Source organism: Mya arenaria, chromosome 15 (assembly GCF_026914265.1).
Source record: "Mya arenaria isolate MELC-2E11 chromosome 15, ASM2691426v1".
Taxonomy (NCBI): domain Eukaryota; kingdom Metazoa; phylum Mollusca; class Bivalvia; order Myida; family Myidae; genus Mya; species Mya arenaria.
In genome coordinates, this window is record NC_069136.1 from 24,001,808 (window position 1) to 24,014,719 (window position 12,912).

Below are 12,912 nucleotides of genomic sequence, written 5' to 3' on the forward strand. Positions count from 1 at the left end.
GAAAGTTTTTTTCTGTAACGAATCTCAGGACAATTATCTTATAGAATGTGTTATGTTTTGATATCATAATTGTAAAAAAAAGTACCATAAAGTAAAATAAAATTGTGTCGGAGACCAGATTCGAACCCCTGTCGCCAAAATTGCAGTCCAGCGTCGTATCCTCTGAGGTACGACGGCTTTCTCTAATTGGGTGACATAATTAAGCTATACACTTACCTCGGTAATATCACGTGATAACACCGACTAGCCAATCATGCATAAGGAATGAATTCTACCTTTTAGACATACCGTAAATGACTGGGTATAAGACGACAGGGGGTATTAGACGCAGGGAAAAAAATCTGTGAAAAGTCCAAGAAAAAAACTGTTAATGTTTTTGGTTAAAAGACGCATAGAAAAGATGTCAAATCATCTGGCATTTTCGGCCACCATGTTTGTTGAAAGTGACATAAACAAAAATGTTTGTGAAAATGGCGACGGTTATCTTTAAAACCATACAATGATAAACTGTTGAGAATGAAGAGTTAAGTTATGCAAAAACCTTATATTGTACGGGTTTGTTCTCAAAATGTCAACACCCACAGAAAAGAATAAAGAATGTGACAAAGTGCGAAAAAACAAGACCATTATCGCAACAGTTTGTAGTATTGGTATGTTAAACAGGTTAAAGGCAGTCAAGTTTTTCACACCTCGTACAACTGACAAAAAAAAAATTGACAGTGCCCAACTTTGCTTTTTTATATGCAAGTTTAATTATTGTTCAATTCAATTTATTATTCAAAATAATATTGAATAACTTTAATCGAAAAATATTTTTGTTTAAATTATAAACGTCTTAGGATATACCGTATCCTGATCTTCAACTGCTGTTTTAACTCGTATGTACTCGATCAATATGACGCGAGTAACATCCCTTTCTACATAAATCTAAACAAACTCTCCGCTTGAAATCGACCTCAGAAAAAAAGTTTAAAAAATTGTTACTGGGTATTATAAGCAGGCATTTTTTTGCATCGAAATCTTAGGGGAAAAAGGGCGTCTAATATCCAGTCATTTACAGTACCCAGTAATCTTTTTTAATGGAAAAATAAGAAATAACTGCTAAACTTAAATAAATTGTAAACTATGTGGTACTTCAGTTAGTAAGTTTCAATGCATTGTACACATCGATGCCAAGTTTATGTCAGTTTTCGACAATTTTCTCTTTTTTTCGCTATTTTATCATATACGGAGTACAGCCCCTTTAATGAATACCTGGGTGTTTCACATGCTGCTTTTCAGATTTTATGATACATCTAGTTAGTTATCATATTCACATTACCTGATACTTATATAATAAAAAACAAATCCATGTATGATTTTATAGAACTTCTCTTATAATCTCTCGGAATACTCATGTTTTTGATCAATGCAATTTTTTTTAACATGCAAACTGTTCACAATAGAGGTTTAAGAATATTATGTCAGACAATTGTTTACAGTGTTGGAGCCCATAAAATTATGTCCTAACGAAGTACATCTTTCCTTATAAATTCTTAAAACCACCATAAAAACAAGGCGAATAACCACAGTTTTGGTGTCTCTAGAGAAGAACTGTCGAAACACATTTGTTGCATTCTGGACCTGAAGGACTCTACCAGCGGAAGAAAACTGTTATCTTCTCCCAATCAAGGATTCACCATTAACTTCACTGTTTAATCACCAGAATTTCGGAAATTGAGTTTCCTAGAAAGGCAATAAAGAGATTTTCAAGTTGTGTACAATTTGATCAACGTGGTGGCAGCGTTCATATTAGCTTTCCATCCCCAATCTGTGGAGATATGCTTTGGTATTTTTATTATTCAAGTTTCATTCATTTTGATTCTTTTGGGGGAACTAGCTGGCATGATAGAAGTATTGACTTAATGAAGTTTATTCTCTCTTATTGGTGAATATGTTTGTTTTGGATTCCCTGATGTATTGGGCCCTATCAATGATTTTTTTTTCCATTTTACTCATACAATATTTTCTGGATCCCATTTAAATTACACGTAAATATTTCTCTATTATCGCAGAGCTCTTAATGATATAAAATTCAGATTTGAAGATAGTATTTTTAATACTTTATTATGTAAGTTATGATTATGGTTAAATTAAGGGGGGTTTAGACTAAGAATTGTTGTTATATATTTTTGAAAAAAATGCCCATTTTTGGAAAGTTGTTAAACTTAGAATAACACGCTGAAAAATAATCCATTCGCGCATTGATGTGTGTGACTCACTCATTGGTGATGGGGTGGGAGAGCAATTTTACCAGCACAACCGGAAACATGGTGATTTTTTATGTTCTTTTCTGCCAGAAAGGGATAGGGAATTGTAAATATTCATAATACAACAACCAACAATAGATGAGATTGAGACAGGATCTCGATCACTCCATACGCGGATTTTTTGCCGTAAATTCAATACTGGTGTAACTCAGGAAAGAAACGAAATTAGCTCATTTTTTGCATTAGGCGAACAGTTTCTGGTTGCGAAATGAGGTATGGATTTTTAGACATGAAGATGAAGTGTATTGCTATATAATGAGAATATGTCTCCTTTACAAAGACAGATTACTGGGTGGGTGCCATAATTGTGTGGGGGTGACTGAAAGTGCGCACCAGACGATCGCTTCCAATTACCATTTGTGCCTCTTACTCATGCAGAAATTGTTCAATGTCTCTTGTACTTTAATAATACTAATTGAAAAATGACCTTGACCTTCACTGAAGCAATACATCAGCATCTCATTGGCAAGACTCTTTTTGTTTGTCTGTTTTTTCGAAGGGAAAACTACATCGCTGAATTTCCATATAACAGTCATGATCATGCAAATACTCGAACGGGTTGGCCAAATTCCAAAAAACAGATATTTGCCTGGGGCCCCATTTTAATAATCGTAAAGCTTAAGATTGTAACTTTTTAGGCGTAACTTCGTTTTTGGCATAAGCTGCGTTTCAATAAAAATATCACATAGATTAGATGCATTAACTTTATAGTTCGTTTAGCGCAATGGTTAGCGCACTCGCTTCTCACCAGAGGCGACCCAGGTTCCATTCCCAGCCTGGGCGCATGTGAGTTTGGTTAGTGGTCACCAAGCCGGACAAGTGGGTTTTCTCCGGGCACTCCGGTTTCCCCCACAACACAAGACCACGGACACTCTCACGCAACATCATGCCAATGAGATCGAGTGATTAATATAAGTTGCAGTTGCTTGTTTCACAATCGTTGTAAAATTAAATAAGTTTAAACTAACTTTATAGTCAAAAACAAGCACTCATATGCAGGGGAAGATATACGACTTAGAGTTTTGATCTTATTGAAATCGGGCCCTGAAACTTAGTACAAACCTGTCCCTTTTTCTGACTTTTCAATTTCTTTTTTTTCTTGTTCATAGATCATGTATGGGTCAGGTGAAGGTGTAGGGGTTAGTTTTATCAGACTCTGAATCCTATATAAGGGTCAGTTATAGATCCCTACTAGGAGCTTTGTCATGTCAGGTAATAATCTAAATTTCTAGGCAATCACATCGTCTGCAAATTAAGAGTGTTAGTAGCCTCCGTGCCTGTGTGGGCCTGACTATTGCCAAATATTATTGTACAGAGAAGGCGGACGCAGTTCAAGTCGGCAATCGGCAAACATTTTTCAACTGAAAAGCATCTGGTACTTTGCGGAACCAATGAAACTGCCTCATTAATTATTCATGATTACGAGATTTTCCTAGCCAAATTGCCCACGGTACACAAAGAAGCATAGCGTAGTGTGTATCAGGTGTATCCGACGATGAGGCAATCATAAAATTAGCCTTTAATAAGTTTCATTTGTAGTTTTACACTTATTGAACTTTATATGAAACTTTTCATCATAATTCTTGTTTAAAGATCAAATCGACTATCATATTACTGGAGCTAAATCGGAATTAATGATTGTGACAACTGAATGGAATATAATTACATGGCACAAAAAAGTGTCATTTCCGACAATTCCATTGATTTAGGATTGCCAGAAGTGACAGATTAGTTTCCATGGTCATTAATGGATCTCCAACATTATTCAAGGGTCGTATTTAAAGGACATTGACTGGTTGATGAGTTGATTTTTTTTTCAATTATTCCTGATGGTTTTAGTCAGTGTTGATTACATTGATATGATGATGCTTTTAAAGGCCACAAAAAAAAATGTTTTGGTTACTTTTCCCACAATTTGAGGAATGGGTTATGCGCGATAGTTCTATATATTTAAAACAATGAAATTGAATAGCAGGTATTTAATTGAGTTACAGGTCCCTCAGGTTAAAAGGCCAGACAAACTATAGCTAGATGTATTAATTATTTATGGCCCTAACTTTAAGGAGCAAGTAAAGTGATAAACCACCTGTTAAAGTTGTATTAGTCTCACTGTACATCTTACTATCATTGTTCCTTTAGTATATTATAGCTGCCTTTAACAAATAATAGACCAAATCATTTAAATGTGTTTTTAGGAGCGAAATGACAGAAGCACATGTGCTGTTCATCAAATCTCCAGGTTTACAAGATGTGAGTGATTAGTGGCGGTTCTCGATTTTTTTCTTTAACGAAATAATTAATTGATTACATTGGAGGTTACTGAGCACCCAATGTAACAATGTACAAAATAACGCAATCAATATTAAACAAAAACGAGTGAATAGATATTGAAACGAGATGACATTCAAAAGTGATTGGATTTGTAAACATCAACTATCTTTTATGATTGTTTTCTAAAATATTCGGACCTTTTCGGTGTTTTCACAGTTTGCAAATCTTTAAATTGGCATTCAACGGCTTCGCCTTTCTGTATTTATGATCAGGGTACATCTTCTTTTATGGCCTTAATTTCCAATTAAATCAATAATTGACAAGAGTATATGCACTAATTGGCATGTCGTACCACTTTAGCGAGTGTCATAAACCAAGTGACGTTAAGAAGACGGAAATCACGGGCCAGCGCATGGAGACTATGCAGACGATCTAGGACGATCGCAGTTTCGCTTTTTTTTTTCAAAAATTTAAAAACCACGAATTCAAATACCCACGAAATTGTAATTTTTTGGCAAACCATGAAATTTCATGCCAACGAATATAAATAATTTCATAGTATAAGACTAAAAATTACTTAATTAATGTTACGTCAGTTGGCTGCAATCATGACCTGCAGGCATCTGTTTTCAAGTGGAAACATTAATTTTTGCCATTTATACTCAAAAATATTGAAGAAACAGTCAAATCGCTCAGATCTTTTAAAATCAGAGCCCAATTTATCCTCTTGCATGGTAACTCAGTCAGGCTAATATTCGAACTCTCTCTACATTTATAAGGGTCATCGTCAGCACTTCGAAATGAAAATATATTGGAGCTTTGTACATTCCTATTCTTTACAATTAATGCCTCAGAATTAACCAACGGAAATTGCAGATTGCAGCTATCTTTGTTCAAGCCTTACTGAAAATAATTAATTTGAAATTGATTAAAAAAATGGACTAAAGTGTTTGTTTGTACCAGGTTTGTCATTTGACGTTTAAAGTTCAGTTGAACAGATATCAAAGTGGTTCTCCGTTATAGTGATGATATCAATTCTGAAGAGCTGAAGAGATATTTCCATGAGAAATTCATTAGAACTGTACAAGTGGAAAAACTATTTATTCTGTTATACATCAAATTGATTTGCAAAAATTGACATCCATTTCTGAAAAATAATAATAATGTCTAACACAGTGTCATAATTCGTTCCAGAATAATTGCTCAAGTTTGAAAAGAGGGTCCATTCTCAGATTCCATCAGTTTCTTTTCAAAAGAAATGATTACTTTCATCGATTTCATTGAGGGTATGAACAAAGAGTTACATTACATTGAGTGATAAGGGTTAAAATTGAGGTTAATGATCAGTTATTATATGCCAGACTTATGATATTTGATACCTGCATGCGGGCGCTGAGAGTCCAGGATTGGAACTTAAGTGCCTAGCATTAATTGCTCTATATATAGTGCTGTGTAGCCAACTGCAAAGCAATGATACTTTACCAGAAAAGCCTTCATTAATGATCCAGTCCTAGAAATTAGTCTTTTGGATGAACAAGCCCCATTTCTTGCAATAGTGCTTGGCATTACGGTTTTAAACAAGCCCTGCTATTTAACACCTAGGATTTGAGCAAGCCCAGAAAGCAGTTTACCTGCAATGCAGTCCGGGGCTCGCGGGCTTGTGCTTATTTCGACCACTTAAGTCTATATAATAGTTCCTTGCGGTGTAAACCTTACCAGATAAACCTTGGTAGTTTCATGTGGTGTGAAATTTGCTGTTTCGGTTGGTGCGCTTTAAATTCGGTAGTTTTTATTTCATATGTAAAACTTGATATGAGTCTAAGGCAATAAACTTTGCAAATTGATGAATAATTTGTGAATGGTATATCATGATTATTTAGGCAGTCATGACGTAAATATATATCTGGTTTGTCTATCGCTTGCTCTTCCAAATTGGGTGATACTTTGGCAATTGGCCATAAGAAAGTATAAAGCATCTTCCCAGACCGTGCCTCCGGGGACCCATTCCATGCATAAAATCTAATTCTTGTTAGTACACCACTAATTCGATATTCAACGACCAATTGATTCTTCTAACAAGGAAACCCTATCGGCAAAAAGTAAAACAGAATAACATCCTGTAGGTTTGTCAATATTTGTGGTCGTATAATTTTTGCATGTGTATAATTGCGTGCATGAAATCAACACCACCAGGAAGGGAATAATTCAAAAGTTCAAACTTATTTTACAGCATTGTAAAGCAAGTTGATTTAGGACAGTGTTATATAATTAATAAGTTTGAACTAGCTATCTGAAATGTGGGCACGATGTAACACAAAAGTGTAATCATTTGTTGTAGGGGAAACTGGAGAAACCGGAGTAAACCCACTTGTTGGGCTTGGTGCTCATACTTGTGTTGTATGGGAAACTGGAGAACCCGGAGTAACCCCACTTGTTGGGCTTGGTGCTCATACTGGTGTTGTATGGGAAACTGGAGAACCCAGAAAAAACGCACTTGTCAGGCTTGGTGCCATGATACTTGCATGTGTTATGGGGGAAACTGGAGAACCCAGAGGGATCCACTTGTTGGGCTTGGTGCCCATACTGGTGTCGTGGGGGAAACTGGAGAACCCGGAGTAAACCCACTTGTCCAGCTTGGTGCCTATATTTGTGTTATGGGGAAAACTGGAGAACCCGAAGGGATCCACTTGTCCGGCCTATTTAATGCACATAAACCGAACTCACATTTTCCACAATTCTATAAATAGTTGAGTATACAAGGAGCAAGAACAGAACATTAATATTCTTAAATTTTCACAAGATTTCATACTGGGGGTATGTTTGCAAAACAAAAGACTTTAAAATGGCACCATATGGTGAGGAACAGACAAAAGTATTTTGCCTTTAACAAAAGGCCTTTGAATTCCATTTTATGGGTGTTACCAGGAAATAATAATTCCACGAAAATAATTGCTTTTACAGTAGCCAGAGAACATGGTGAGCAATGTCCAATAGCCTAAGCCCTTGGGGTCTGAGTCAGGCAAGTGCTTAGATAAGAAATGTAGAAACGTTACTGCTGCGTTGTTTTCAGATGGAGCTTCTGAGTCTCAATGTTTTCAGATAGAATATCACTTCTGGTTCGGTGCGGTGGTGTCGTTTGTTGCGTGTTTCAGTATTGGTATTTGTGGGGCTTCCATCAGCTTTAAAGGACAAGTTGTCGCAACGCTAAACAGGAAGCTTTATTTAGTGTCGGGAGTTTCTTTAATGGATTTGTACTTTCATAATGTTGTTTGATATTGTTCTTTGCTTGTGTCTTTATCATCTTAAAAAGGGAAATATGCATTAGTGAGGAGTGAAAACACTTTTGTGTGTAATTATTAATGGTGATTTTATTGTAAATATCAATTTGCTCAAAGATAATTATTATTATTCCACAACTGTTAAAACGGGAACCAGTAATTCCAAGTTTTAAAGCTATTATGAAGATTTATAAAACCACATTTAAATTATAATTTCGGAGTTTGAAGAAGAAAGGTGCGTTAAAATAAGACAATGCGGGACGTTGAAATAAATATAAATGAACATCGAAGGAACTATGCATTTCCCGTCTGGGCTGTTTATTTGGTAAGCTTATTTCAAGAGTTTAACAACTGTTACTAATAAGTTATTGTTGCTGTTGAAGTTGTTGATGTAATTTTTGTTGTTGTTGTCGTTAAGGGGGCATGAAACTTCAAACAAACATATTATTTTTATGCCTAATTATATAAAACATTTATATGAAGTGTAAATGTATACTTTTGTTTCAGCAGACAAGATATATTGATCAGTTAATCACTTGGTAAACATTACAAATTGTGGAGGTGTCATTTCAGTGCTAGAATTCATTTATAATTAAAACTAAACAATTGCAAGAACAATGAGGGCTGAAAGACATCAATAATTGAAAAATATGTTCAGAGCCCAATAAGGCAGTTAATTTCCATGTTTAATTGATTATGCCAGTCAATTACTACATTTTGTTCATATTAAGCTTTTTTTATAGTCAATTCATGAATTTTTTATGAAAAATCTTCGAATAGGTTGGAAATTCTATTCTCATCTAAAATCAAACAAACACGTAATGTTTTTGGTTTTGTTTAAGTACTGTTGTATACATAATATAAAGAATATATATGTAAAAACAACCCATTTTTTAATCCTCATTTAAAGGCTTTCAAGCGCAAATTTGATGCTTTAATAAACCTATTAAAACACAAATTAGTGAAACACGTCTAGTTCTGTACATTGTAGCATAGTAAATGCTGAAGTTGAATAAAAAATATTGTAATTACAAAATTAAGCTTCAAAAATTAAACATATTTTGATGTAAAAAAATCCATTGAATACCCAGTTTATTTTATAGAATGGAAATGCTACATATCAACTAGTACCAAAATACATATAAAAATATCATTTTGAGCTCTGAGTAAAAACCTTTCCTGTAATTGTTGTATGTGGCTGATTTGGAGTTTGATTTTTGTATTTATGTCATATGTGGCTTACAATATTAATTATCTTCTGTTATATATATATATTTTTAAATGATTATGCGTGCCTTTAGGATATTACTTTGAGTATAATACTGAAAGTGTAAATTTATACATTATTGGATGTATTTAAAACCTTATTCAAGAATTATTGTTGTCATAAACAATTTATGATTTATATTCAAATGCTCTGTTGACAATGTGTCAGCCAATGAGGTTGTATTCTAAAACAGTTAGATGACCAGAAGTTCTATTTTAATGATTAAGAAGGGCTGACATTCGCTACGCTCACTCCCCGCACATTTTCATTCATTAAAATATTACTTCATGTCATCTAACTATTACATGGCTGTTTTTGTGTTTCTGTGTACTGTGATTTACCCTTTTGCGTACCAAGTACTCGTTAAAACCCCCTATAGGCAATCATTTAGATTAATATTATGGATGAAAGTCTGAATCGATTTTACACTAGTGCATGCCATCAGACAATTTAAACAAGCTTTATTGTTTAAACTGAAGAATTTGATCAAGCCCAGATCCTGGGCTTGCAGGTGCTAATTAAATTTCAGCCACTCCAAGAAATCTGCTGCAGCCTTAGTTGTGTTCCTGGAAGCAACAAAGTTTTATTGTTATTTTTTTTTTACATTCTTTTTCATTATCTGGAAAAAAGCGGATCACACAGAATTTCAGAAATAAATGTCAACAAAGCTGAAGCCATTTTCTTTGATGTTTTGTTTCAGTTAATTATCTTTTCCAGTTAATTGCCAATGGAAGGCCTTTTTTTAAAATATTTCAGTTCTTTTTGGAGCGCGTATTAAAATTGATTTAACGCACAGTCCGCATGCAATATGCAGAAAACATCAGCAAAGCAAATAAACCAAATTTTATTAATATAATTCCCTTTCGAGTTTTTTATGTTATTTCTTTGTGAACAGGTAACCTAAGGATGCGGAGTGCAGCAAAGCAACCGGGGTTTCTTATTCACAAAGAAATTTCTTTATTAATTCAAATGAGGTAGATAAGCCCCACCCAAATTGCATCAGCTTTACAATTAAGCTGTGCTCCTGTCAAAAAGACCCGTCAGTCTCTGTAAGGTATTGTGATGTCATTTTAATGAGCGTCTTCAGCAATAAGTTACGATTCTCACAAATAAGAAACTAAACATTTTAAAAAATCTTACCATCCCTGATTGGCTGACAATGTAGGGCATTAACTCTAACAATAGTTCTAAATAACTTGAATGTGAATTGTGGAGGTCGAAAACGTTTTGTTCTTTGAATTGTTAAAAAACAGCTAGCCAACTTTGTTGTTGTTCCTTAATGCTTATATATATATCTTACTGTTTTTTTCTGGTAACACAGTATTATTTTTAGAAAAAAACAAAAAACACTTAAATGTCCATTAGGTTGAAAGCTTTTTTGTGACACACATACTAGATCTGTAAATAAAACTTGACTTCAGCAGATATACTTTTATCCATTAAAACAATACAGGGGAGGGGATGGAGGCTTTTTTTAAGAGAATTAATGTTTTTCTTAAAGGTCCGTTAGATAATAGAAGTTTCATTATGTGGATTAATTCTGCCATGGTATACTTTCGGGCCCTAACAGACCAAAGAAAGGAAACCTCTCATTGTATCCCCTTGAGAGATATATTGACCAAATTTCAGGAAGATTTTTCAAGATGTAATTTTTTTTTGTAAGATTATTGTTCACACATATTGTTAAAAAGCAGATCCAAATAATCGCCATTCTGTATAAAATAGGAATGTATCATGTACTTTTAATTACCTTTTATGCCTTATTAGGCTATTGATTGATTTTCATAAATCATTTATTGATATCTTTTTGTGTTGCCTGTGATGTATGTTAGACATGCACACAGAATGGCAAGATGTCGGTGTCACACTTTCATCACGGATCAGTAACTCTTGAATGACTTGTTGAAGAGTATTGAAACTTTGTAAGCACGTTGGTTTTGATCAGCAGATGACCCGTAATATCTAGGGGTCAAGGGTCAAGGTCATGGTAATCTTTGCACTCCTGACACACTCCATAAGCAGAACTTTTGTTTAATGAAAGCAGTCTTGTCTCTGAAAATGAAAATTTCAGTAATTATAACCATCTCTACCAGAAATTGTTGTCGTAACAGATTATGCAAGTTTATCTTTTGAAAAAACCTTAAACAAAAATATTAGATTAAGAAAACACTTATCTAAATGTATTAAGATGGTTTCAAGTTTCTCCGTATTTTCACTTCAGGCTCGTCGGAATGACCGAGAGGAGATTCGAAAAAAACTTGCTTTTGGTGGAGAGGATGATAGTTACGATGATAATGAAGATGAAGAGGCGGGATTTTCCAAACCAAGGCTTCAATCTCGGCTACACTCCGGACTGCAGGTACATTTTCCGTAGCAAAAATGTTGAGGTATTGTCATTATATTAAGTCTTGGAGATAGCAGCATGCCAAAATTTTAACCTCGGCCTGAACTCTTATTAATATTAGTGTAACAAAAGGAAACGCTTGTCAACAATGACAAAACACACTGTGGTGTAAAATGCATATATATACTTCTGGCTCAGGTTACCCGACCCTTAGAATGTACGAAATAGGCACAGACCCTACTGTTCTTGCCAGGGCTTTTACAAGTTTGATATGCCAATCGGTCCGGGCCAAGTGTTTGTAGAACACTATAGGACTGTTTGAAGTACACTATTATGGACTGTTTGAAGTACACTTTTTGACTGTTTTAAGTACACTATTATGGACTGTTTGAAGTACACTATAGGACTGTTTGAAGTACACTATATGACTGTTTGAAGTACACTTTAGGACTGTTTTAAGTACACTATATGACTGTTTGTAGTACCCTATAGGACTGTTTGAAGTACACTTAAGGACTGTTTTAAGTACACAATTATGGACTGTTTGTAGTACACTGTAGGACTGTTTGAAGTAAACTTTAAGACTGTTTTAAGTACACTATTATGGACTGTTGGTAGTGCACTATTGGAATGTTTGTAGTACACTAGACGACTGTTTGCAATACACTATAGGATTGTTTGCAGTACACTATAGGATTGTTTGTAGTACACTATAGGACTTGTTGTGGAACACTTTAGGACTGTTTGAAGAACACCCATTAACTCTTAAAAAAGTACATTCCTTATCCAGGCTACATTTGTTTTTACATTCCATTGTTTATGATGCAGACTTTGAGGTATGACTAAATAATCACCCTAGACAAAATGTCCAACAGTCTGGTTTTTGAGAGCAATTATAATGAATAATAAATGACAGAAACTATTCATGTAGACTGTGTAACTGGACATATTCTTAAAAGAATAAGTACTATGAATTAAAGCTGCACTCTCACAGATTGAATGTTTTGACAACTTCTTTATTATCTTGCAACGAGCCAAATTTTGCAATGTATGGAAACCAGTGATAATAAGACTGCTGACAAAAAATCAGATCGGATGTTTTCATATTTATGATTGAAAATTGATGTATTATGCATTTTTCTTAAATCGTTAAGCCTTAAAACATTATTTTTGAAAGGAAATATGAAAAATTTGCAAAAATTGGTTTGTTCCAAGACAAAAAGTTGTCAAAACAGTGAATCTGTGAGTCTGTGAGTGGTTTACAATGTCAGAATTCTTTACTTCTTACTACGGCAGCAAGTAGAGAAGGAAAAAGAAATCAAAAAGATTACTTCAGTAATTTCAATTTAGCTGTTTAAGTATTATTATACCCTAAGGACTTTTCTCTTAAGAATCTTTAATGATTTATGCAATAAAGCACTTTACTGGGAATCAATTTGAAAA

The 12,912-nt window shown here is 34.3% G+C and overlaps 1 protein-coding gene across 1 annotated transcript in view; it reads left to right on the forward strand.

Moving 5' to 3' along the window:
* Positions 1–12,912, forward strand: part of LOC128219773 (uncharacterized) — a 99,101-nt gene that overhangs the window by 62,422 nt on the left and 23,767 nt on the right. The window contains exon 8 of the mRNA XM_052927764.1: positions 11,347–11,484. Within this exon, the coding sequence (XP_052783724.1) occupies positions 11,347–11,484 (138 nt within the window). The remainder of the gene's footprint in view (positions 1–11,346; positions 11,485–12,912) is intronic.